The sequence below is a fragment of the Myotis myotis genome, unplaced genomic scaffold (assembly GCF_014108235.1).
Source record: "Myotis myotis isolate mMyoMyo1 unplaced genomic scaffold, mMyoMyo1.p scaffold_m19_p_2, whole genome shotgun sequence".
NCBI lineage: Eukaryota > Metazoa > Chordata > Mammalia > Chiroptera > Vespertilionidae > Myotis > Myotis myotis.
In genome coordinates, this window is record NW_023416324.1 from 149,527,469 (window position 1) to 149,554,683 (window position 27,215).

At 45.4% G+C, this 27,215-nt stretch overlaps 2 protein-coding genes across 3 annotated transcripts in view; both read left to right on the forward strand.

Moving 5' to 3' along the window:
* ABHD10 (abhydrolase domain containing 10, depalmitoylase) overlaps window positions 1-13,425 on the forward strand; it is a 26,051-nt gene extending 12,626 nt beyond the window's left edge. Inside the window, exons 5-7 of one of the 2 annotated variants that reach the window (XR_004974059.1) lie at window positions 5,909-5,983; window positions 12,928-12,998; window positions 13,283-13,425. Coding sequence is in view for 1 of the 2 variants with exons in the window: in XM_036349806.1 (XP_036205699.1) it covers window positions 1,910-2,254 (345 nt within the window). In the remaining variant the exon portion in view is untranslated. Of the gene's footprint in view, window positions 1-1,909; window positions 2,909-5,908; window positions 5,984-12,927; window positions 12,999-13,282 lie in introns of those variants that run through there. The other variant, XM_036349806.1, reaches the window with a different exon arrangement.
* On the forward strand, window positions 13,022-26,999 carry TAGLN3 (transgelin 3). Its single transcript, XM_036349807.1, has 4 exons — window positions 13,022-13,464; window positions 14,626-14,800; window positions 24,942-25,044; window positions 26,535-26,999. Exons 1-4 carry the CDS (start codon window positions 13,285-13,287, stop codon window positions 26,674-26,676), a joined length of 600 nt encoding a protein of 199 aa, XP_036205700.1. The 5' UTR covers window positions 13,022-13,284; the 3' UTR covers window positions 26,677-26,999.
* Window positions 27,000-27,215: the final 216 nt, after the last annotated feature.

The window sequence follows — 27,215 nt, forward strand, 5'->3', positions numbered from 1 at the left end:
TACAGACAACAGTATGGTGGTTACCAGAGGAAAGGGCGAGGGGGCAAAAAAGGTAAAGGGGGAAATATAGTGACTGAAGGAGACTAGATTTAGGGGGATGAGCATACAGGTAATGTATCACATAATTGTACACTTGAAACTTAGGGATCTATATAATGTATTAACCAATGTCACTGCATTAAATTTAATTCAGTAAAAAAAGTCAAAAAGCATATTCTTGAGCTTCACCTGAGACCTACTAAATCAGAAACTGGGAGTGTGGCCTAAAAGCTGTTTTAACAAGTCTTTCAGGTGAAGTTTGAGAACCCTGCTCTAGAGAGTGAAGGAGCAGAAGGAAAAAGAGAAATAAAAATAAGAAAAAATAGCATATGTAGTGTTAAATGTCTCAAGTTCTGCATTGAACCCAGTGCCATATATTATGTTTTAAGTGTATTCTTAGCTTACTTGTTCTAACCGTCTCCTTAAGAAATGGCATTGTCTGCAGTCAGGTTCTTTATGATTTCCTATCAGGTCTAAAATTGTGAGGCCGGTTTTCCTTGCACTTACCTCCTATTTCTGAGTTTTTTTCACTTTCTTGGTTATTTGTCATAAGTTGCTCAGTATCCTCATGCTGCTAAATTTTCCTACCATTGCATCTTTCTGCATCTAAACCTTGGACCTCTTGACTGCATCCTCTAACTTGCTAATATAATGCTGCTCATGGTAAGAAATTATTTTAAGAACGTGGCAGAGTGGAAAGGAGTTGGTTTAATAGGGTAGTTTCTTTTGTTTGTTATTGAGAAATGACAAGACCTAAGGTACATTTCTATTTGTGTATGTTCACATCACTCAAAGGGAGGATTATGGTACATGGTAGATACCCCCTGAGTGACTGAGAAGATCTGTATTCTGCCAATCAGCACATTTTTGCTAATCCTAAATCAGACCAGGAAACAGTTAACAGAAACATGTTGAGCCCTTGGTAACTTAAAAGCATGTGTAAGGAAAGAGTAGGGACACTAGGACCGCTATTTTTTTTATTTTCTATACAAACAGCTAGCCCCAAAATGTCCAGGGAGCAGAAGTGGGGAGTGTTACTATTTTTTCTAGCTTTGAGATGTTAAAACCCAGCATTTCTCACTGTGTAGGAACTTGATGTACCTCTTTACTGACGCTAATCATTGTCTCCTTCTTTGGACACTAGAGGGCGTCAGACAGGATGTACAGCTGTTTGGAAACCAAGCTTCTCCACCACATTGCCTTGATACCGTTTCTTGGTGTAGAACTCATGCATATTGCACATTTTCTTTGGTTAATACTATTTTTGCTATTTCTGAACTTTTTTTTTTTTGAGGATTCAGGACATAAAACGTTCTGTGAAGTTTGTTCTTCAGATGAACAACATTCATTCAATTCAGTGGCAGGTAACAGCTATTTGAGTAGGGATGTTTAAAATGCAACCATTATTGTGTCTCAATAATTAGCATAGTTTTCACTTTATTTAATAACCAGTGAAATTAAGTTTTAATTACTGAAATTACAAATTCAGGAGCAATGCGGAATAGCTTAAAGACAACTGAGTATCATTTTTGCTTTAAATATTTGGTTCACATGTTTTTTAATGCAGAAAACCCCATGATAGTACTATAGTTTCATACATTTTATATTTTTTGAATTTCTTGTTTTCAAGTCATTTGAGACATATTTAGAAGTATAACTTTCAGATATACAGCTTTTCACTGAAATCAATGGATTTCAACCACTCAATTTCACTGAATCAAATCTTTCTGGTATTAAAAAAGACATTAAAATGCCTAAATATATATATTATATTGTACATATTTTTCTATTTAAATTCTTATATTGTTTAATATTATTGCATGTGTTAGTATGTCATAAATACTTCTATTTTCCTAATTTTTTTCAATAGGCACAAAAGGAAATAGAGATGAAAGGCGTGTGGAGCATGCCATCAAAATACAATGAAGAAGGAGTTTATCACATTCAGCATAGTTTCATTAAAGAAGCTGAACACCACTGCTTATTACATAGCCCTATTCCTGTGAACTGCCCTATAAGATTGCTCCATTGCATGAAGGATGACGTTGTATCTTGGCACACGTCCATACAGATTGCTGACCGAGTAGTCAGCACAGATGTAGATGTCATCCTTCGGAAACATGGTGATCACCGAATGAAAGAAAAAGCAGACATTCATCTTCTTGTTTGCACTATTGATGACTTAATTGATAGGCTTTCAACTGTAGTTACCTAGAATCACTTTTGTAATCGGTATGTAAACTAGTGGATCCAGAAGATCCTGATGTTAGGTTTTTTTCCTCTTACCATTATTTTGTAGATATCACATGAGGTTTTATTTAATGATGTCTTTGCACTTAAGTGATATAAATTGTGAAGAAAGTACAGTTGTTCCTCTATACCCTCCAGGGATTGGTTCCAGGACACCCTCCACCTCTTGGATACCAGATTCTGAGGATGCTCAAGTCCATTATAGAAAAATGGCGTAGTATTTACATCTAACCTGCACACATCCTACTGTACACTTTAAATCAGCTCTAGATGGTTTGTACTACCTACTCCAATGCAAATGCTTTGTAAATAGTTGTCATATTGTATTGTTTTAGGAATCAACCTTCTGGAGTTTTTCTTTTTTTAAGTATTTTTGACCCGTGGTTGGTTAAATCCAGAGATATATAACCTGCAAAATCAGAGGGCGGAATATACCAGCTGCTCGAAAACTGGAAAATTTTCTTCTTCCTTCAGTCCCTGATTTTTTTTTTTTTCGTTATTATATTTCCTATATTTTTATTCAAGAGATGTTTAACTTCTAATGCTTTTGTTAACTGTGTCAGCTTTTAATTGTGTTCTGGGCTCCTTAGAATTATTAATAAAGCTTAAAATTTTCGTATTTTGTTTGGTATAATTGTATATGGAGACTTGTAAAATTCTGATTTTAAAATCAATTCAGAAAATATAGGAACATAAACTTAAAATGATTAGAGAAACATCTGAAGCATAATAAAGTTCAAAAAATAAAGACTATTCTGCATGTTATATTTAAACTTAAAATTAAGGCTATCTTTTTTAAAGGCTCAAAGCTACAGTGATAAACGGGGGTTATATCATTTCTAAGTTTTGGCTTATATGTAATATATTTAAATGGGGAAATTTTAATGATATATTTCATATTTTAAAGAGGGAATTATCATTACATAGTATTGCCTACCTGCAGAAACACTTCTTTATTATTAATATGTGCCTTAGATTTCAATAGGCAAGTATTTGCCATCTAAGAGGACTTTCAGAAGTGCAAATATAGTAAGAAAATATTAAATACAAATACAAGGTGTTTTTTGTGTGGTTGTTTTTTTTTAATAACTGCAGTAGTCAGTCTCTACTATTGAGTTGGTGTATTTTAGATTTAGGTTTGGTTGGATTTTATTTAGCTTGCTAGAGCTGTGTCTGTCAAAATAAAACAAAGTTGACAACATGAAGAAAGAATGCTGGGATTAAATTCTTGTGCCAAAAAGGGTTAACATAGCAGCAGCCTGACAGCTTATCCTCAGAGACCTGCATACCAGATTGGCCCTTGGCTGGCATCTGGGAACTTGAATTTTAGGAGGGTTCCCAGTCCTGATAAAAGTGGCTCACTGTGCATAAACTGTCTGTGCAAACAATGCAGTTTGTGCTGAACACCTGCTTGCCCCTGGGAGTCTGGAATTTTGTCTGGCATAGGTGCCAGGCAGAGATTGCCTAAGTGGCCAGCTCCCAGTAAAAACTCTGGGCTGTCACAACACGACTGGGATTAAGTTCATCCAGTGTGACTCCACTGGGAGAGAATTCTTTGATGCTTCGTGCCCAGTTTTTCCAGATTTCACCTCAGGTTTTTTGCCCTTTGTGGATTTTGCTTTGTATCCTTTTGCTGTCATAAATTGTAGCGGTGAATACAGTTATATGCCAAGTCCTAACAAATCAAAGCTAGAAGTGGTCTTCAGGAAACCTGACACAGATATGAAACAGGTTAATGTCCTACAAGGCAATAAAACTACAGACTGAGTTATCTTTTATACCGAACAAAAATCATAAATATGTGAATTGTGTGTGCCACAGTGCCTGGTGCTAGAAGGAGTTGATAGTGGATGGCAGAAGAGCTATTCCAGTCACTGCCAGGCACAAGGATTACAAAGATGAGGAAAGGGCCCGACCCATGTTACATAACTACAATAAAATGTAATAAATACGATTACAGATTCATCGTAGATCTGTAGAGGAAGGATAGTATGTATAATGGTTACTGACAGACTATAGAATGGATTTCAATCCTGGCCCACCATTTACTAGCCCTGTGATACAATATACTTACCCTCCCTGAGGTTTCTTCATCTGTAAAATGACAATATAAACCTAGATAATGAAGTGTAGGAATTAAGTACAGCACAAATAGAAGGAAACAGGAGTCACTACCTTTTTGCTTTTAGTATGCACAGAGCACGGTCCTGTGAGGAACTGATGAATGCAGTCCATGGGGATTTAGGAAGAAAAGTAGAGACTAAGTGTAGTTACCCTTTATTAACTTCCTGTGGTGATCTGGAGCATGTGTGGTGTGATATCCTTTCAAATGCTCAAGGGTTAAAGAAAGGAGGAGGGGAAATCAATACCTAAAGATAGAAACAATTTTAAAATTTAATCTAGCTTTGCAGAGGGTAGCATCAAAAATTCAATAGGAGTTTGAATCAGTGGGATTTAGTGTATTCTAGTAAATTATTAATTTCTTCAGTGTTCCTTTTTAATTTTTCCCCAAAGCTCTTTTCTCCCCGCTAAAACCACTCCATGCCATATATTCAGTGACATGGAAAATGCTCCAACAACCAGCAGCCCCTGAGTGCCTTATGCTGTTGATCTCCTGCGTTATTCAAAAAACCAAAAAGCGCCGTGACCCTCTAAACAACCTCAGCGTGTTCAATGGAAAGGCAGGCTCAGTGAGGCCACATGATACACTGTACTTGCTTCTCCTGCATCTGCTGAGCTCAGAGGCACTTCCAGCCAAATCTAAGCAGTGTCTGTCCTCTGAGGAACCAATAGAAAGGCCTGTGCAGAGGAGAGGAGGAAAAGGGCTTTGGGCAGGGCTGAGTTTTATAAAGGAGATAGAAAGCAAGTAGAACATACCCACCACATAGCCATTTCCAGGGCAGCACCCAAAAGGAATATGTGACATATTAAATTTGGGACGGTTTACAAAAGAAAAAAAAACGAAAGAACTGCTATTTTCCGGAGGAAGATGGTTAGAATTATATATATTTTAAGATCCCCTTTACATACAAATCTAAAGTAACTTTAGTTTAGAACATACTCATATATGCATAACTTGGTTCAAGGGGAAAATGTGATGATTTGCTGCTTAGGGAATATACCTAGAAAAAGGCAGCCAGGTTTTTTTTAAACCAAATGAATCTTCAGAGGAAATTAAACTTTCCCATTTGGGCTCTCTCTTGTCTTGGGCTTCCAGGGTTTTGCTGACAGATCAAAGGAGCTCCTCATCCCTCTCTCTTTAAAACTTGACCCAGTGGGTCAAGTTCGTCGCTGAGTCCTCTGTGCTCTCTCATGAAAAGCAAGCACCCTCCTCATGCCCTTTGATAGTACTCCTTTGAGATTCTCAGTTTATATGCCAGCCTCCCTCTTTCAAAGGACCACTGAGGTCAGAGGCGTTGCCGTTGTTTATCCCCAGGTGTCTCTGACCATGCTACATCAACCCATTTTGCTGGCTCTCCTTGCCCACCTTGTAATGTTAATATGCCCCTTTTCATTCTGACTTTGTTACTTACTTATGTACCTTGAGCAACCACACTCATGCTCCGTGTTTTAAGTGCTACCTGCATACAGATGATTCAAGTACATTCCTCCATTACAGGCTTTTCTCCTGAGCTCCAAGTACATAAAACCACTGCCTAATGATCTGGGATGAACCATGAACATCCCAAACCCAGTGAGTACAAACCTTATTATCCTCCCCCTTTAGATGCCTCCCTACCTATGAGTCCCCTTACAATAAATGGCACCACCATTACGCCTGTATACAGGTCAAACTTCTTAGTCATCTGACCCTCTCCCTTTCTTTCATCCAAATCAGAACTGCTGGTTCTCTTTCCCTATGAAAACATACACACACACACCTCTTTTGGATGATATGTAAGTATGAATTTCCAGGGGATTCGAGAGGGGGCTCCTTGATTCGTAGAGTTTACCAACATCTATGGCATAAATACTCTTGTCTTGGCTGCTTTCATGCTACCACTGTGACGTCACTGAATATGAGGAAGCTGGGAAGAAGTAGCCCATAGCACATTGTTATGTAGAATATACACTATCTTCTAGATGAAAAATGGGCCACATACTAAATGTGATAAGCTCAGGGGAGGCCCGCATGGTGAGTCTTACAAACTCAGAGACAAGGTGGTCTGAACATATCAATTCCTAACTAAAAGTGGGTCATGAGGGCTACATGGGCCTGTAGCTTCTTTGACAAAGGTCAATCTTTACCTTTGAAATTGTCTATTGTCTTTGTGCATCAAAGAAAACATACCTTTGAAATAACAGAGGACTATTCTTTCCCAGAACCAGATTTGCTTTGCTTTTTCCCACCTTCCTCATCTACCTCCATGGATTTCATGTAACCCTCCCTGGTTCCTCCCTGGATGCTAATCTATATCCTATCTAATAAAAGAGAAACATGGTAATTAGCCATATGTCCGCTACCCTTCCCATTGGCTAATCAGGGCGATATGCAAATTAACTGCCAGCCAAGATGGCGACCGGCAGCCAGGCAGCTTGAAGTGAACATGAGGCTTGCTTGCTTCAGTGACGGCGGACTCCAACGTTTCCCGCCTGCCACTGCTGGCCTCTGAGCTTGCAGTTTGAAACATTGTTACAAATATAGAAGCTAAACAAAACCCCAGAAACCTGCTTTCAGGCAGCTGGGATCTCAGAGCTGGAGTTGAAACAGTGTTTCGATTATAGAACCCAAACAAACCAGATACCTGCTTTCAGCAGCTGAGGCCTCAGAGCTGGAGCCAAGCCTCAGAGCTAAAGCTGGCCCAGAATAAAAAGAAAAAAGAAAAAAGGAGTGGTTGGGAGCTTCAGTCACCTGCCAGCCTGAAAACAGCCCTCAGCCCCTCACCCAGACTGGCCAGGCACCCCAATGGGGACCCCCACCCTGAAGGGTGTGTGACCAGCTGCAAACAGCCATCATCCCCTCATCCAGGCTGGCCAGGCACCCCAATGGGGACCCCTACCCTGATCCAGGACACCCTTCAGGGCAAACCAGCCGCCCCCACCCATGCACGAGGCCTCTATCCTATATAGTAAAAGGGTAATATGCCTCCCAGCACTGGGATCAGCGGAGCCGCGAGGCCTCCCGGCACCGGGATCAGCATGACAGGGGACAACGCCCAAACCCCCTGATCGCCCTGCGGCTCTGTGTGTGACAGGGGGCAGGGCCACAACCTCCCTATCTGCCCTGCTCTGTTCGTGACAGGGGAAGGTGCCCCAACCCCCTGATCAGCCCTGCTCTGTGCCTGATAGGGAGGAGCTCCCCAACCCCCAATTGCCCTGCGGCTCTGTGTGTGACAGGTTGCGGCGCCCCAACCCCGTGATCGACCCTGCTCTGTGTGTGACAGGGTGCGGCGTCCCAACCCCCACCCCCACGGGCCCTGCTCTGTGTGTGACGGGGTAGAGCCATAACCTCCCCATCGGCCCTGCCCTGAGTGTGACAGGGTGTGGTGTCCCAACCCCCCTATCGGCCCTACTCTGTGCATGACAGGGGGGAGCTCCCCAACCCCCTGATCGACCCTGCTCTGTGCGTGACAGGGTACGGAGCCCCAACCCCCCTGATTGGCCCTGCTCTGTGTGTGAGGGGGTGGCGCCGCAACCTCCCCATCAACCCTACCTTGAGTGTGACAGGGGGCGGTGCCCCAACCCCCCAATCGGCCCTACCCTGAGCGTGACTAGGGGTGGCATCGCAACCTCCCGATCTGCCCTGCTTTGTGCATGACAGGGGGCGGCGCCCCAACTCCCCAATCGGCCCTGCTCTGAGCCCAACCAGGGGTGCACCTAGGGATTGGGCCTGCCCTCTGCCACCCGGGAGCGGGCCTAAGCCAGCAGGTCGTTATCTTCCGAGGGGTCCCAGACAGGCCGGGCTGAGGAACCCCCCTCCCCCCCCGAGTGCACAAATTTTTGTGCACCAGGCCTCTAGTATATATATATAAAAGGCTAAGTGACTGACATACATCCATGTGACCATCCGACCAATGGCCAGTACATATGATGTGCACTGGAAATCTATATATATAAAAGGCAAATATGCTAAGTGTCTGCCCGGGTAATGACATCACGTAGCAACACCCGGCTTCCTCTCCCTAGCAACTAGCCTCCTTGCAGTTTCTTCAGCCCAGGAACACAACTTGCTTCATAGCCAGGTGGAAACATTTTACACTAACCGAATGTCTGTGAAGCATTTTCCCATGCCTCATCTCATTTGATCCTCACAGAAGTCCTGGAGTAGGTAGATAGGAGACTCGGTGGAATCCTATTTTCTTTTCATTAGCCAGAAAACAGAAATATAGAAATCTTAGGAACTTGATTCAACTGAAAAGAAGTAAGAAATGGTGGAACTTGAAAATGACTTCAGGTTTTCTCACTGTGCAGAATATAGTCAAACACTGCTGCAGTTAAATATTTTACCCTTTGTTCTTCCTGTGTGACCTACAATAATAATCTGCTTTGTGTTGATATTTACTGCTGTGTTGCTGATGATTACCTAAAAGAGAAGTTGGGGTGCTTCACTTCATATCTACACTAATAAAAGACAAACATGCAAATTGACCATACCTTCGCTATGCCTTAAGCCATGCCCACCAGCCAATCAGAGCAACTATATGCAAATTAACCCAACCAAGATGGCGGCCAGCAGCCACGGACCTGGAGCAAGCAGAAGGCTTAGTTGCCCCAATGATGGAGGAAGCCAAGCTTCCCAGCCTGCTGTGGCTGGCTCTGAGCTCCACTCAAAGCAACAAAGTTTCAATTATAGAAGAAAAATAAACCCCAGATACCTGCTTTCAGCCGTCCATGGCCACGGAGCTGGAGCGAACAGGAGGCTTCCCTCCACCTGCTCTGGCCAGCTCTGAGCTCCTCTCAAGGCTACAAAGTTTCAATTATAGAAGGAAAATAAATCCCAGAATTAAGAAAAGAAAAAGAAAGAAAGAAAAAAAGGAGAGACTGGGAGCTTCATTCGCCCGGAGGCTTGGCCAGTCTGAAAACAGCCCTTAGCCCCTCACTCAGACTGGCCAGGCACCCCAGTGGGGACGCCCCATCCTAAAGGGGGTGTGGCCAGCCTGAAAACAGACATCAGCCCCTCACCCAGGCTGGCCAACCCTCCATGGGGTGAGGGTCCCCACTGGGTGGGGGGGCTTGACCAGTCTGCAAACTGCCATCAGCCCCTCACCTAGACTGGCCAGGCACCTTAGTGGGACCCCCACCCTGATCTGGGACACCCTTCAGGCCAGACCAGCTGGCCCCCACCTATGCACCAGGCCTCTATCATCTATAATAAAAGGGTAATATGCAAACTGACCCTAACAGCAGAATGACTGGGAATGACTGGTCACTATGACACACACTGACCACCAGGGGGTAGGTGCTCAATGCAGGAGCTTCCCCCTGGTGGTCACTGTGCTCCCACATGGGGAGCTCTGCTCAGCCACAAGCCAGGCTGATGGCTGCCAGTACAGCGGTGGTAGTGGGAGCCTCTCCTGCCTTCTCAGAAGCACTAAGGATGTCCGACTGCAGCTTAGGCCTGCTCCTCGCTGGCAAGTGGACATCCCCTGAGGGCTGCCGGGCTGCCAGAGGGATGTCTGACTACCAGCTTGGGCCCGATCCCCCAGGGAGCTGGCCTAAGCCAGCAAGTGGACATCCTCCGAGGGGTCCCAGACTGCAAGAGGGCATAGGCCAGGCTGAGGGACCCCCCCGAGTGCACAAATTTTTGTGCACCAGGCCTCTAGTGTATATGTGTGTGTGTGTGTAGATATATATATATATATATATATATATATATATATATATATATGGCTAAGTTGACTTGTGCATGCACAATACATATAAAGTTCTTGCTGGTGCAAATTGCACACGTGTGTTTCAATCTGTCATTGTCAATCATGAATTTGGTTGACACTTCTATTATAGAGAAAGGGTGAATAGCGATATTAAAATGTTCTAATTAATTTCCTTTCAATGTGCACTAATCCGTCCACTAATGTATAAAATAAGCTGTAAAACTGCCATTCTCCAGAGCGTTTTTCTCAGTCTGTTGAGATTTTGCTTCCTGATCATTGTCATCAGTTTGGCTCAACTAAACTCTTATAAGACTTTTTCTTAGGGTGAACATTCTTTCATGGACAACTATATAGAGACAATAAATATAAATATCCTCAAAAACAAAGGTAATATTAAAACATAGCAAAATAACTTTGTGATCTGTTTTGAGTATTTGACTTTGGTTTGTAATATAATTTATTTAAGTGTAAGTTTATATAATTTAATTGTTTATAATGGCTGAATTTAAACATTGGCCCTCAAAATTCCTAGAGATTTAACCATGGGCATTTGCAACCACACTATTGCATGATCTGGAGCCTGCCTGACATGCCAGACTAATTTTTCTTACTGTGTGTCTCTTCCCTTTAACCCTTTGCTTTGTGGATATTAGAACATTTTCACCTTCTTACCTAAGCTGCTTTTGCCACTAACATTTCCCCCCTTGCCTTCACCCATCCACCTAGCAAATACCTTGCCCCATTCATTGGGCAAACACATACTCATCTTTTAAGACTTAAAGTCATTTCACTTATAAACCTTTTCCATAATCCCCTACCCTCTTCCTCTAGGTATAATTGTACCTTTGTATCTTGTCTATAGTTTTAGCATGATACCTGGCTGGCACATATTGTTTACAAGTTTAGCTTAGCTACTAAACCATGTTGCCATGTCTCATTCATTTTTTTTAAATCGCAATACATGGGCACTTAAAAACTATGTTGAAAAATTAACTATACTAGTAGACACTCAGTAAATACATGGTTGAGCCAATTTCCACTGTCACTCCTCCAGGGAATCAAGCTTCTTTTCTGTAATTACTTCCTGTGAATTTCTGGACACATCTAACCTATACCTTGCTGGTGCCATATCCTCTCCAGAATCTTGAGCTCAAGCATTCACTTAAAGCACCCAGTTATTTTGTTACAATGGGAAGAAATCTTTGGGTATAAAAGATCTGCAAAGCATAGCCTGAAAAAATATAAAATGGGGGCAAATGCACCTCCTTCAGAATTGTTTCTATCTTTATTAACAAACCAAATCTTCCTTAAAGTAATTCCAGCTGCAGAGAAAGTGACATACCTTCTCCCTGGGCCTCCCTTTCCTTAGTCTGAGGTTGCAATTGCCCTTATTGCTGCCACCCATGATGCAACTCAGTGACGTTCAAAATTCTGCTGACAGTTTTCCCTCCCTTTCCCTAAGCTCGAAGTCTCTGGAGAGAGTTCTGTTGTCTGTAGAACTTCCCCAACTGAGGATTCCATGCGGCATCAAGACCTTCATTAGTCAGCCCTTCTCATGATGTTTTTTAAACTGGCTGCTCTCCTCAAAACTCCTGAATCTCCCACAACCCTTAGTTTTTCAGAATTCTCTTCCCTAAGCCTTCAACTACTGACCACTAAGTCTTTTCTCAGGCACACCCACCACTTAAGTACTAAGTAATTAAATTTTCACTAGTCCAGGCTCCAGACAGCAGTAGATTTTTTTGCAATACATGTATTATTTGAGGAGTCATTTTCTGCACAGCTTCTAATCAATTTCCCACAGAAACAAAGATCACCACCCCATGTACTAGAATTGCTTTATCTAATGTGCCTGAGTCAAATGATCAATCGTTCCTGAGGCAAGAATTATACTCTATTCCTCTTGAGCACAGTATTTGAAACAGTTAAGTGCTCAAAAACTATTTGTTGAATGAACCAGAGAACAATTTTTGGCTGTTTCTCTCACGATAAGTACCCAGAGACTTAGACAAAACCAGTAAGACTCAATCTTTACTCCCAGACTAGGAAGATAAACTGCCAAACCCTTTAACAGTTATAAAAAAAAAAATTTCAGGTCAACATAAGTTTGATGATTTCTTCTGAAGTCTTGTTTGCAAACATAGTTACCACTGATAATACATTAGTTGTCCTCTACTGTTCCTTAATGAAAATAAAATCTTTACACCCTATCCAAATCTTTTCTTCCAAGAGTTCTTAGCATATTGAGCTCTTTTTAATTTATAAAACATGCTCTCGGTGTCTTTCTAGTAAAAACAGCATTAAAAAGCTGCAGTCCTTGAATAAGTCAACCTGAGGCACAACAGTTTCCCACAGGATGGAAGTTTCTGGATGAAATCTGGCTGGCAGCAGAGCCAGTTAATGGCTGCAGCTCTCAGCCCTTCCTGTCCCATCCTGCCAGACAACTGTTCCCTCCGGCAGGGGGGAGCGGCTTGGCAACCCCTGACAGATGGACAGCTGACTGCATGGACCCTCTCCCAGGCCCCATCCCCAGTGCAGCTGTGCGCTGGCCTGGGATCCGAGGGGCCGCGTCCCCCAGAGGAGGGGCAAGAATCCTGCAGCTGAGAAAGAAGCTCTCAGGGGGAGGGAGGCGGCGGGCTTGACTGACAACAGGAGAGGGCTGGCTTTTTGGAGGGCTCTTAGCAACGGCCCTGGTGTGACCTCCCTCAGCCTGGAGAAAATCGAATCAGTGCACCATTCTAGCAAAAGCCATGCAGCACAGGCAGCTGACCGTCAAGGCGGCCGTCCTCCCTGCCTGTTAATCACCTGCTCCGTCCCATCTCAGGGTCCCTGCCACTGCAAAGTGCTACTGGAAGGAGAGAGAAACGACCACCCAGCTGCCTTGCTGCTGTGAATGTGAGTCCCCGCGCATCATCTCCTCGGGCTGATAGGCGGGACCGAGAGGCGGGTTCCAGCGCCCCCCTCCCCCAGGACCCGCAGGGGCTTTATTCTAGAGTCGCTGGCGCGTGGCTGCGCTTTTCTTTCTTGTTTGTAGGTGAAATCCCCGTGGCTTCATTGGCTCCTTGATTTAAACCACGCCCGGTTTTCTGCCCGCTGTGCTGCCGCGGGGCCAGGCGGCCCGGCCACCTCCAGCCCCGCGCTATTGTGTGGATGCCGCGCGTGTCCTCTCTTCTTTGCAGCGATGGCTAACCGGGGCCCGAGCTACGGCTTAAGCCGAGAGGTGCAGGAGAAGATCGAGCAGAAGTACGACGCGGACCTGGAGAACAAGCTGGTGGACTGGATCATCCTGCAGTGCGCCGAGGACATCGAGCACCCGCCCCCCGGCAGGGCCCATTTTCAGCAGTGGTTGATGGACGGGACGGTAAGGACGGCGGGATCGGTGGGCAGGGCAGCCTCCGGGGCTTCCTTCTCTTTTCAGGTGAGGTTGCGGGGGGGGGGGGGGGGGGAGCAGCTGCTGCCCGCTTGGGGTCCCCTGGGAGGGCATGGAAATGCCTTGACTTACTCGGGGTTGGAAGATCTGCCCCCCCCCCGCCCTCCCCGCGCCCCTTCCCCAGCTAGCTTAGGGGATTCTCCACCCATCCAACACAGCAGCTGCCTTCTGAGCTCTTGGCAAATCCGAAGCCCTTTTGCTCTTCCAGTGAGAAAAGAGGTAAATATTTCCTTGAGATCGCTCCAGCCTTTTTGGTGCATCAGCTCATCTGGGGCCATCCCTTCCCCAGGGGAATGGTTGGTTACATAGTAAAACAAAGGACCGGGGAGACTCAATCACCTTCCTTCCAGAGCCATGCCCCCCCCCCCCTCCCGGGGTGCTCCATGTCTGTCTGGTGAATGGAGGGGCTCTCAGGGAACTGAAGGGAATGCTTATTTGATAACTGCTTTTCTGACCATATGCTCCTGTGTTTGGGGAATCGGGGACCGCAGGCTCTGCTGATTCAAACAAGCCCATCGTTTCCAGTCAGGGTGTGACTGACTGTTGTTACATAACTGTTATCCCACGCTTCTGTTGGGCTGCCCAGCACTTGGGTGATAGGTACCTGGGAGGAGGGTACCCTGTTCCGTTTGCGTATACATCATTAGCATATATGGGATGAGTTACTGAAGGCTGATTCGGATCTGCCTTTTGATGGCAGAAATAATCTTAGATGCTATCATCTGACCACCCTGGGCGCCACCACTAGCTCATCCCTGCGTTGAAATCATGGCCTCGTCCCTGCACATCATTTCCTATCTGTAAACATTCTTACCCTCACCCGGAAAAGGGAAGGGAGGAGCAAGGATGGAAGGATTCCTGGGCTACTGGGCTCACTGAGGTCAGCAGCAGCCCTGGGATGGGGTTGCCTGGGTCTTTGGGGTTTGGTATGGGAGCTTGGCCACCCAGCCTAGACCTCATGCCTGCCTGGGGCCCAAGACATGCCTGTGTCAAACCTCTCAGCTGTGTCCGGTGGGGGCCAGGGTTCACTGCGTTAGTGGTAGGTAAATACTGAAGGGAAAATTGATGGTGTCCCTGCCTTTTCCCCTTCAGGTCCTGTGCAAGCTGATAAACAGTTTATACCCACCTGGACAAGAGCCCATTGCCAAGATCTCCGAGTCCAAGATGGCTTTTAAGCAGATGGAGCAGATCTCCCAGTTCCTAAAAGCTGCAGAGACCTACGGCGTCAGGACCACTGACATTTTTCAAACAGTGGATTTATGGGAAGGTAAACAGCTCTATGCCTTTGGGTATTGTTCTCCCCTCCCCCTCTCCTTGCCCATTTCTTTGTGAAATCTGCTCACGATGTTCTTCCCTGTGCCTGTGTGTGTGTGTGTGTGTGTGTCTGTGTGTGTGTGTGTGTGAATGTGTTTGAGTTTGTGAAGAGGGGGTGTGTTACCAGCTGTCACCCAGGGGTGTTGTTAGTCTCCCCTTTATGATGTTCCATTGAAAGGGGTACCCTCCTTGAAGGAAATGCACACCCCATTTCACAGCAGGGACCTCAAAACACTAAGGAATAAACAGAGAGGAAGCTAAAATCATTATATGGGTGCCATTCATTCCCGCTATCCCTCCCACATCATACCCTTTCTGAACAAAAAGCTACTGGAAGAAAGTGGGGTGTGTGTGTGAGAGTGTGTGTGTGTGTGTGTGTGTGGGGGGGGGTGTTCTGACTCACCAGCAGTGGGACTCAGATAAAGCCACCTGGTGCAATTTTGTCATTCAGTCTCAGAAATAAATAGCACCTCAACTGTTTATTAAACTAGGAGCTTGGTGACTATACCTTCCAGATATGTATTCTCTCAGAGAGTCTGATAAATGGTTTCTTCTTTCACATTTGCGAATTGACTTAAGAAACCTTAAGAGGCATAAAAATCATATCACATTTCAGGACATATATAACAATCCACCATTATTGGGGGAAATGAGGGGCGTGGAGACACTGCCAGAGAATTTGGGACCTATGGTCATAGTGCTGTGTCCCCCTGAGACCAAATGTAGACGCCCACCCATGCAACTGTTCACACTACACCTGCCTGGGCACAGGGAGATGCAGACCAATCCCAGCAGGGTTTCCAGGTTGACTCTGCTCTGTCCTGCTCATTGTCACTGGCTGTCATCAGTGACCCAACCAATAGGATGCTCATGGCATCGACCAAATGGTTCTCCTGGCAGTGAGAATGGGGTAACTTTCCTGTGATCAATAGACGATGAGATTTTAAGGGATAGTCAGATGATGGTTGAAATATATTTCTTGCAGAACATTATTCTTCTAAACAACTTATAAAGAAACTGTTGCCTCCTTAATCCTCTCACCCCCCTCTATGTTAGGCAGAGAGCTGGCATTTCCTGTTTCACTCACAGACAAGTAGTTAAAATCCTAAGATGCCTGTCAGTTTTCCTTGTGTTTGCCATTACTTGGAAAATTGGGTAGCCAGACATTCAGGCCCGGCCATTGACTTCATGGGCACGTGCCTCCAGATCCCTGTGGAATGCTACAGTTGATACTTTCTTTTTAGATCAAAACTATGATGAGTTTCCACAGCTAATGAAGATAGCTACTGCTTACTGATATTTTTCCCATGCACTAGGCAAGGTTCAAGTACTTTACTACATACTGCCAATCAATTCTCCTACAGTTCTATGAAGTAAAAGTTATTAATTTGCCCATTTCATAAATGACAAAACTGGAGCTTGCCCATGATTGCATGTGTTCATCATTTGGCTGGCTGGTAATTAGCAGAGCTCAGGACTCAAACCCAATCTTTCTGATGCCAAACAGTAAGGCCTTAACTAGTCTGCCATGCCACGCCTCGGCCAGTAGGCTGTTGCCTTCACCTAATCTATGAGTGAGCTGTTGAGTCATAATGATGATGGATGAGGCTGAAAAGGAGGAGGATGAGTCAGAGCTGTGTGGGACAAAAGGCTAGAGCCCCTGCACTAACTAGGGGGTTTATGTAAATGGAAGGGGCCCCATGAGCTCCCCCCACCCAGTACAGGAGATGTAAGAGGATGAAGAACCTGGAAGGTGTGTGAGAGGTGTGTCTCCCTAGGGTGCTTTCCTGACTTTCCATTACTGAGGATGCTTTGCTCACCTTTCCCCCTTTTCCAAAGACTCTACAGCACCCAGGAGGTGCTGACAGTGATGGGGGAGCGAGAGCAGGTATTGATCTATACCACCGCCCCAGCCCTGTGTGTTAGATACCTCTTAGGGAAGAGGGAGGTTGAGAGGCATGAGATAGGGTAGTGGACAGGTGGATTCCCGGACAGGTTAATGCTCCTAGAAAAAGCAAATAAGGCAGACACTGAGGGGTCTCAACCCCAGGCAGAAGAAGGATGGAGCTTTCAAAGAATTAAGGGAGGAAACCCACTCCTGAGGTGCTGTGGCCAGCCTGCTACAGGTAAGGTCCTGCAGGAGGTAGGGAGAGCTGGCCACAGGAAAGCAGGGTGTAGGAGTGTTCAGATGGCCTCTAGAGTCCCCAGGGTGTGGTGGCCCTCTCCGTGGAGGGGTAACTAAGAACTGAATTTCAGGAAGACTCATTCTAAACCTTAGAGGAGATACTTGGCATCCCCCAAGATCACTGTCTGAAGCTCCGGCCAGAGCTGGTTTCTATGCAATGGAGCAAGAGGTGGGAAGGTGGGTTGCTCTTTGAGCAGAGAAAGGGGGTGGGGCAGTGGCCCTAGAAAACCCAGCAGTGAGCCCACAGATTGCACATGGACTGGGCAACTGAGGCGGGTCCTTTCTGTAAGAGCTGGTTGTCATTCTTGAGTTTGGGGATGAATATGCAGGCCTTAGAGGGATGCTATGAGGCACAGTTAGTGTGTCTATGTGTGTATGAGCGTGTACGTGTTTGTATACAGAGCTATTGGACCAGCCATTTGCTTAGCTTAGTGCCACATTCCCCCTGCTATTCTACACCCTGACTGTGGTTTTCAGTTTACTCACATTCACTCCTGATTCTGCCCTCGTGGCCCTGGCTCTTGCAGGTCCAGCCTTCCTTGCCTGAGTCCTTCTCTTCCTCCTCTGCATGCATGTTATGCTCCACACCTCTCAGCTCCCCTTCCCCTCTGCCCGGCATCTCTCCAAGGATGGCTCATCCTGCCCATAGCTGCCCAGTGACTCTGTGCTGCTATTATGTTGCAGACATATAGAGCCTGGAGCCCAGGCTTGCCAAATGCCTCTACTTAGGCTTCAGTTATCTAGACAGGCAGAGGCTCCAGATGCACCCACTATCCTGAAAACCCTTTTAGATACAACGTGAAATGTTTGGAATGGAATGGGGGCACCAGAATGAAAGGTTCTGGACTTCAAAAAGGAACCCAGGGCGGAATGGTCCAGAAAACAACTCATTCACAGTGATGTTATAGACAAAACTAGTAAAGTTCCCCGGGAGGGAGCTGGTGATGCCGAAGGAGGAAGGGCACTTAGAGCATGGGAGGGGACTGGGCAAGTCTCTCTTCAATGAGAAGCTGAGTGCCTGGTTGGTGACTTTCAGGTAGGGCCACTGGAAAGGGTAGGGGTAGGGCAGGGCTGGGGCTGACTCAGCTGTCTGTGCTCAGAGGAGAGTGAACTGGAGGTTAGATTTCAGCATCTTCAGAGGGAAAGGGGGAAGGAGAGAAAGGGATGAGCAAGAAAAGTGTGTGTGTGTGTGTGTGTGTGTGTGTGTGTGTGTGTGAAAGAGAGAGAACATGTGAGAGTTAGTGAGTATGCTGGTCAGACAGACCCAAAGAACACTTATCCTGGAAGGTAGTCCAGTGAGTCAGAAATTAGACTGTGGTTCAAAGCTCTGCTCCATCACGTATCAATTAACTTTTCTAAGCCTCTATTTCCTCAGCTTAATGTCAATGGGAATAATCATATCTATTTCACAGGGTTGACATGGGGAGTAAGTGAGATAATGCGTGAGCAGTGCTTAGCATAGTGCCTGGCAATAACAGAGCATAATAAATGTAAAAATTACTGCTGTGATTGGCCTGGCCTTTTTTTTTTTTTTTTTTTTTTTTTTAAGACTAATACAAAATGAGAGAACAGGAGCAAGGCTGGACAGGCACAAATTTTGTCTTGTAACAAATGGATTCCATTAATGGCTTCACACAGAAGCTGGTAGGTTACCTGGATGACCTTTGCCCTCATTTGTCTGCCATTCCTCAGTAGGGAGGGGCGGGCTTTACACTTTTTCTCACCTCCTGGCCATTACCCTCCTTTTTAAAAAAAATATTTTTATTGATCTTAAAGAGGAAGGGAGAGGGAGAGAGAGATAGAAACATCAATGATGAGAGAGAATTGTTGAGTGGCTGCCACCTGCATGCCCCCTAAGGGCGATCGAGCTGGCAACCCAGGGATGTGCACTTGACCGGAATCGAACACAGGACCCTTCAGTCCACAGGCCGATGTTCTATCCACTGAGCCAAACAGCTAGGGCCTGGTCATGATCCTCTTGATGTCTTTCCCCAATTTCAGACCCAGAAGATGTCAGCACAGTGGAAAGAGCATGACTCTGGGAGCCAGGTAGATGGGCTGAAACCCTTTAAATACATCCTAGTTGTGTGACCTTGTTTGAACTGCTTAGCTTCGCAGAGCCTCAGTTCCCTTCTCTATAAACAGGTCTAGTGCCTTCCTCAGAGGGTTCCTGTAATGATTAAATGTGTAAAATGCCTAGCACAATGCTGGCTTCTTTCCCCTACTCGAAGTCCCTTGACGACTAACCTTTGCATAACTATGTGGTGAACATTACACATGTAGAATTCTAGAATGTCAGAGCAGGCAAGACTCAAAGATCAGTCAAATCTGATTACTCTTCTCAGTGATTTTACTGATGATGAATGAGACACACAGGTTTTTCATGCCTCCCTGTTCCCCCTCCTGAATGGCTGGCAGTTAGGGGGGAGGTGGGTTTTACATCCGGGGATGGAGTGCCTGGAAAGTCCAAATATATTCTCTGAGGAGGTGTCACTGCATGTGTCATTCCTCAACAGCAGAGCAAAGAGACATTTCACCCAATTTGAGAGATATTTTGGGATACTGTGAGGTGCCTGTAGTGACTTGAGACATCACAGATGCCTCCTGCGTGAAGCTTCCTTTTCTATCCGAACAGCCTTCACAGCATTGCTTACAAGTGCTGCTCCCAATTGTGTTTGGCTGTTGTTTTCTCTAGCAGAGGTTCTCAAACTCCAGCGTGCATCAGAATCATCTTGTTAAAACAGATTGCTGGGCCCAGCCCCAGAGTTTCTGAACTATTATGTGTGGAGTAGGGCTTAGGAATTTGCATCTCTTACCAATTCATAGATGACTCTGCTTCTGCTGGTCTGGGAACCACTGCCCGAGAGAGTTTCTCCAGGGAGACAAGCAACAAAAATTAATTAAATTCACAGTGCAAGCCCTGCCTCCCCTCTGACGTTTCTCCATTGACTATAGCAAGCTTTCCTCCACCTTAAAAGGAGAATTGGGGCCTATCCCTAACTTCTACTCAGGGAAATAAGAAATGACTCCTTCCACCGATTGCTTTCTCTCTAAGTCCCAGAAAGATGAAAAAAGTCAGTAATCCAGGAGTAACAAAGGATGAGTCAAAACTGATGTAATATGGAAGACGCTTTGGAGCAGAATTTTGACCATAACACTGAGTTTTAGTATTGAAAGTAGAATGTCCAACTCAACTTTCTCCACCAACATGACGTTTCTCTGGCCATTTCTTTTTTCTTTTTACTGTTCTCTTTATATTTTTCTTTTCAGAGACATGCATAAGCTATCATGAAAGTAATAAAAAAAAATCTTTGTTATAGCATCTTTAGGGTAATGGACCTCGAACTTTTGGGGCATTAAGAATCCCTGAGGTTGGGCCAGGGGGGCCTTACAATGCAGAACCTTGGCCCCGCTCCCCAGAGATTACTATTTGGTAGTTTGGAGTAGAAGAAAGACCACACTTAGAGAAACACTGTTTTGTGATAATGCAGTAAACAGGGAACACTCTCCCATCAAGTGAAAGTGGCTGTCGCTATCTGAGACTCAGAAAAGGTTTGTTGGTGAGACATGGAAGCTACTGGGCCACCATCTTTTGTCACAACTTCAAGTTCTAATTAGCTTCCCCTGTGATAGGGGGCTAGAGGTAGCCTGATTAAAACTTCGAGCTGTTAGTATACACTTGGCCACTCGCTTTCATATGTCTCTACCCTTCTTTGTCCAGTGGTCTCATTCTTCTTTTTATTTTTGTTAATTCTCACCCGAGAATATTTTTTCCCAATGATCTTTTTTTTTTTTTTTTTAAAGAGAGAATGAGAGGGAGGGGAGCAGAAAGAGAGGAAGAAAGAGAAACATCGATGTGAGAGACCAAGGCTGGGAAATGAACCTGGGACCCTTTGGTGCTTGGGCCAGTGCTCTATCCATTGAGCCACACTGGCCAGAGCAGAGGTCTCATTTTTAGATCACCGTTAAGATTCAGTATCATTTCTGCTCTCCAGCATCTAGAAAATTCCCAGCACTTAGTTGGTACTATTCTTCCCCTCCCTCCCCCTTGGGAAAATAGCCTTGAGCAGTGGTTTTCAAACTATCTTGCCACAGTATCTAGGGCAGTGGTTCTCAACCTTCTGGCCCTTTAAATACAGTTCCTCATGTTGTGACCCAACCATAAAATTATTTTCGTTGCTACTTCATAACTGTAATGTTGCTACTGTTATGAATTGTACTGTAAATATCTGATATGCAGGATGGTCTTAGGCGACCCCTGTGAAAGGGCCGATCTACCGCCAAAGGGGTTGCAACCCACAGCTTGAGAACCGCTGATCTAGGGGTAGCTTTCAGGGATCAAAGAGATTCCAAGCTCCCAGGCCTCTGAGCTGGCTTACAGCGTGGAGCAGAGCCCTTCTAATTATTGATTTTACTATTTGACTTTGAAGAAGATATCTCTGAAGGAAGGAGTTATTGCTTAACAAATATTACTTAGTATTTACCACATGCCAGACATTTTGATTTTTTAAGAAATTAAAAACCAAAGAACTGGAGCTTGCCTATCCCACCTGGCTGCATCGGAATCGCCTCAGGAGATTGTCCCAGAATTTGCATTTTTAAGATTCGCAGGTAATTCTGATGATCAGTCTCATTTGGGAGCCACCAGGTGAAACCCGAGTTCCTCAAACTTGCCTCACAGAGTTTATTAAAAATATAAACTGCTAAGCCCCACCCAAGGCCTGTTGAATCAGTTTCCCCAGGGAATGACCTCAAAATTCATATTTTTAAAGAGACCCCTGCACCGTCCCATAAGTCTTCCAAGAAGCTCTTGCCCCGAAGCAGGCTGTGTTCTCGGCAGATGTTGCACTTGGCAGTGACTCAGCAGTTTAGCTTTCCTTGCCTTCTACCTGGCACATTTCACAGATACTGCTTCATCTTGGTGCTCCTTTAAACATTTAAACGTTTGACCCCAGTGACAGGGATCAGCCTCCACAATGGCCCCTTTCCACCCACAGCCCTTGATCTGGGTTTCAGAGCTGGTCAGGGAAGTGCAGCCTGAGTGCTGGAATCTTCCCAGGAACATCTACCAGAAACGGAACCACACATGACAAGAAACAGGCTAGACACCAACTAGTTACAGACACAGATTTCTGTTCATGGCGTTATTTAGAATCTGGACAATAACAGACTTGAACTGCCTTTTCTTGCTTCAATCTTATTTGAGTTGAGACCTGGAGAAATGATTTCAGACAAAAACACTCCAGGACTTACCGCCATTCGCGGCTGGTGCCTTTGATCTTGTGGGGTCCAGGAACTGTGGCCAGTTTCCTCCTCCCAGTGCGTTCGCTCTGGACTGGCACTGAAGCAGCCACTGCCAGACCTTCGGCTCATCCCTGGTCACCGAGGCAGCTGCCTCAGCCGCCTGCGATGGGGACCCATGTCAAGTGGCTTAGTGGACGGTTTGTGTGCTTTATTTTCAGAAACCAGAGCTAAAGCCAAGCCCTGGTTTACTTGGTGGGTGAATCAAGTTAGTGAATATCTCCAGATTCGTTTTTCTAGCAATACATTGGGAGGAATAACACCAATTCTATGGGGTCAATGTCGCGTATGGTAAAGTGTTTGGCCTATAATTTACATAAAATCTTTTGTCTTGGAAACTCTCTTAAGGAAAACCTTTCTATGTTGTTCCTATCTAATGCCTCCTTCCCTAGCTTCTTTTGTCCCAATCGTGTAGTTGCTTCCTTTTCCATTCTCTGGGATGAAGGTGGGGTGGTCTTTATAGTTCTAGATATCTTCCTTTTACCCCCAACTTAGTTCCCTCCATCCTTTCTGGGTTCTTGTAGTATATACTTTAGCCAGCTACACGAAGGAGGCTTGGGTCTACGGTTAACAGAACTTGCTTCGGCACCCATGGCTCCAGGAGAGTGTCTGTGACTGAGTTGCTGGCTGTCAAGCTCCACAGATTCCCAGAACCTGGACATACCAACCATCGGAAACATCCCTAGTGCGCTCATTGCACAGAGTGGAGATGCGTGATCCACCCTAACCTTCCTGAGCCTCCCTGTGCTTAATCATTTCTCTAGGTTCTCTTTAATGACTCCCTACTTCCCAGAGTGGTCCTTCAGAGCAGCATCACTGCGGTTCTATTTTTTTTTTTTAAATATATTTTTTATTGATTTTTTACAGAGAGGAAGGGAGAGAGACAGAGAGTCAGAAACATCGATGAGAGAGAAACATCGATCAGCTGCCTCCTGCACATCTCCCACTGGGGATATGCCCGCAACCCAGGTACATGCCCTTGACCGGAATCGAACCTGGGACCTTTCAGTCCGCAGGCCGACGCTCTATCCACTGAGCCAAACCGGTTTCGGCTATTTTTTTTTTTTTTTTTTAATATCCAAGTATCCTGCTATTCAGTGACAATTACAGAAACGTTTTTCATCTGCAGAAGAGAAAAATCATGCTAATAACCACATCTGTCTTTCCTCTTTCTTAATTCTCAGTGTTACTTGTGCTCTCTTCCTTCCTCTGCTGCCCAGGTTCTCCATTCTCCACTACCCCAGCTGTCCCTTGCATCTTGGGGACTCTACATTAAGAGCATTTTATCCCTGTATCCATTAACCAGTCCCACAAGGCCTCAGGATCCAGGAAACCGCCCCTGGTTAATGGGACGGAGGAGAGAGGCGAGGAGAGAAGGATCTGCTGTCTCTCTCATCTTTGAATAAATGGACATCCTGAACTGGACTTCCTCTGTAGGCCTTAATTGCTTATTTTATTAGAGTTGTACTCCATTCTCACTTCCCGTCTGCCTTTCCCCCAGAACCCTGTATTTCCCCATGACTGTGCGGCAGCGGCTGGGCTGGAGAGCCGACAGATGGCTCACTCAGCCTGAGGGAGCCTTTTAATCTTTGTCCTTTAACTTCCCCCCACTCCCCAGCAGGCTGAATGCTGCCTTCCTTTCTAACCCTGTGCCTTTAGCTTTTGCATTCCAAACTGATTCGTATGGACCTTGGATCTGGTTCTAAATTGCAGGGCTAATCACATAGCAGCATCTTTCTCAGTCCAGGACATGTTAGTCAACTGGAAGGGAGGAAGGGAGAAAAGATGGGAGGAGCAGGCTGACCTGGAGGGTCTAATTGCCTTCTCCGTGGGTTAAGGGTCCCTGGCCTGGTCCCTGGTCCCCTCAGCTAACAGTGCTTCCCCTCCCATCCCTCTCTTTCTTTCTCTCTCTCTTGTGCATGCCTGCCTACCACTTATTTATTGTCTCCATTAACTCCTTCAAGCAGCACAGAATAAAGGGTCTGTCATCTGTGTCACTTGAGTGCTTCTGTGTTGATTTGTTTTTCCTCATTTGCCAGGCCTCCAGCCCAAACAGCCATGTGAATACTCAATTTGATGCACATGGGTGATTTTAGATCCTTTTAACCCAGATAAAGTGAAAGAGAGAAGCCACCTGGGGTTTGGTGCAGTTAATCCATCCAACCGGTTTCTTTCCAGTCTCCTTTTCTCTTTCCCGTCCTGAGGAAAATCCTCTTCCGTAATCCACCACCAGTCTGCCCACAGGACTTCTCCGCACCACAGCCAGCAGGACCCACCCGGGCCAGGGCCTCTGCTCAGAGTGGGGACATACCTAGATCTGAGCTGCTAAGTGTTTGGAGTGTCCGATTCATACAGCAACTCTGAACGGGTTAGAAACTGGCATCTCTGGTATGCCTCATATAGAAAAGAATGAGCCCGGTGATTTGTTTGTTTGTTTCTTTCTTTCTGAGAGGTTGGGCTCTGCTTGTCTGCACGCCACTTTGAGAAGTATTTCCTATCCCTGTCCCCTGAATGTGATTGCCTGCAGCCCCTTACCAGAATTCCCTTCCCGAAGGCCCAGCCCCCTCTTTCCAGATTCCTTGGCTTGAATCTCTTCATTGGTTTCCAGGGAAGGACATGGCAGCTGTGCAGAGGACCCTGATGGCTCTAGGCAGCGTTGCAGTCACCAAGGATGACGGCTGCTACCGGGGAGAGCCATCCTGGTTTCACAGGTAAAAGCCTTTCTTGGCCCTGCGGGAGCAGAAGTTGACTTGAATGAAAGGGAGCATCTGAAGCCTTGTAGTTCCCGGAGGCTATTTCAACACAAAGTCCCTAGGGACAAGCACTCCTGTCCCCACAACTGAGTCTCCCAGAGCAAGGGAAGATGCTGATGTTCAGGCCATCATCCCCCTGGGGCAGAAATGGTCAGGCCTTTGCTACCATTGCTTCCAGGTTCTGTTCCTTCTGAGATTGAGCAGGACTAAATTGCTTTTCTCAGAGGTGGCTTGATGTCTGAACTTGGTTTTATTATGACCCAAGTAGCCCTGAATCAAACTAATATCTATTTCTCTCTCTCTCTCTCTCTCTCTCTCTCTCTCTCTCTCTCTCTCTCTCTTTCTCTCATCTCTCTCTCTCTCCATATCTATCTATCTATCTATCTATCTATCTATCTATCTATCTATCTATCTATCATCTACTAAATGAAGGGAAAATATGTCCTATTTGCCTGAGACAGTGGTTAATACTTGTTGTCCTGGTGTATTTATTAATAGCACTCTCAGAAGTGGCCTGGTCTGAATTGAATAATAAATTATACAGTCATGTCAGTAAAGGGCCTTTTCCTAAGGAGTTTTGTTTTGTTGTTGTTTTCCAGGAGTTGGGGGTAGTAGAGAGCTGAAACTCAACCCAATAATTCAGTGGGCGATGCAGAGAAAAGAACGTGTTGTACCAGTTAACTGACTCTTCATTTCCCTAACCCCCCTTTTCTTCTTTTTGATGGTTAAAAAAAGGTGCAAGTCTGTGTTATTTCAAAAGAACTTGGTCTAAAAAAATCACCTAGATATTGGCCAGTTGAAATTCTGGTTTCAGTCCTAGTTTTATTAATGACCTGTCATGGTCTCTATGGCCCCGACAGCCAAAATTAGTTACTATCTGGCCCTTTGCTGAAGTTTGCTGACTTCTTATCTAGAGTAAGAAATTTCCCCTTTATAACTTCTTGGTCTTTCAGCTCTAAAATGGAACTTTAACCCTTGGCCTTTACAGGGAAGGGTGGACTGGGATTAATGACATGCTTTGTAAGAAGAGTTGGTTTTAATTTTCATAAGGGTTTGAAGTAACTGTGAGAAAGAGGGTGACAGAAAAGTTATCCAAGAGTGAAGTCCCCAGAGAGGCAGCTACTGATCTTGGCTGGAAATTCTAGAAAAACATCTGGGCTTCCAAGGAGTCAGAGCTCATGCATTACAGCAGGGCTTGCGTGTGGTAGAACCATTGCTCAGGGTAGGGCCATAGCTCAGAGTAAAACTATAGCTTAGGATAGAACCATAGCTCAGGGTAGGGTCATAGTCCAGGGTAGGGCCATAGTTCATGGCCAGACTGTAGCCTAGGATAGGGCCTGCTCTTCTATCTGGTGACCGCCCCCACCAAAGCCTGTCTAATTACCTATCTTGGGAAGGGTTTGAAAACCGTCAGAATGACATTATTCCATCTCCCTCCCTCTGCCCAGGAAAGCCCAGCAGAATCGGAGAGGATTTTCAGAGGAGCAGCTTCGCCAAGGACAGAATGTGATAGGCCTGCAGATGGGCAGCAACAAGGGCGCCTCCCAGGCGGGCATGACGGGGTACGGGATGCCCAGGCAGATCCTGTGAGACGCTGCACCCGTCCCCAGTAGAGAGGACGGATGTTCCACACCACGGGTCTCTATGACAAAGAAATAGTTAGTCACCTTCTGACCTTTCTCAAAGCCTCCTGTCCCTGGTTTTTGCAAGTGCTGCATTTCTGCTGAGAACCCGCGTTGCCTACTGCTGCCACCTCGTGTTCATTTAGAACTATGCAAAGACTCCGCTTCCTCCCCCTCAGCTCCTTCTTTGCCCTCAAGTCTCCGTTTGTCTGATTATTTATTTATTTATTTCCCCAAATTTTCCCTTCTCCACTTACAGAACACACCAAATAAACAAATTAGTCTTATGTCTTAAAGTGTAATGTTCATTTTTTTTGCCTTAAGGATTTTGCAGGTAGGACTGATTCCTATTGCACTCAAATGGACACTAGGATAGGATTAAGCTGTAGCTGTAACTGTGGAAATAGAGCTTAGCTTTGAGGAAGCTCTTATAAGGTTGTAATGTTTATCTCTGAAATTGCAGTAGGCAATTAAGAGTTTTGCCCACTCTGAGAGCCCAATGTCATG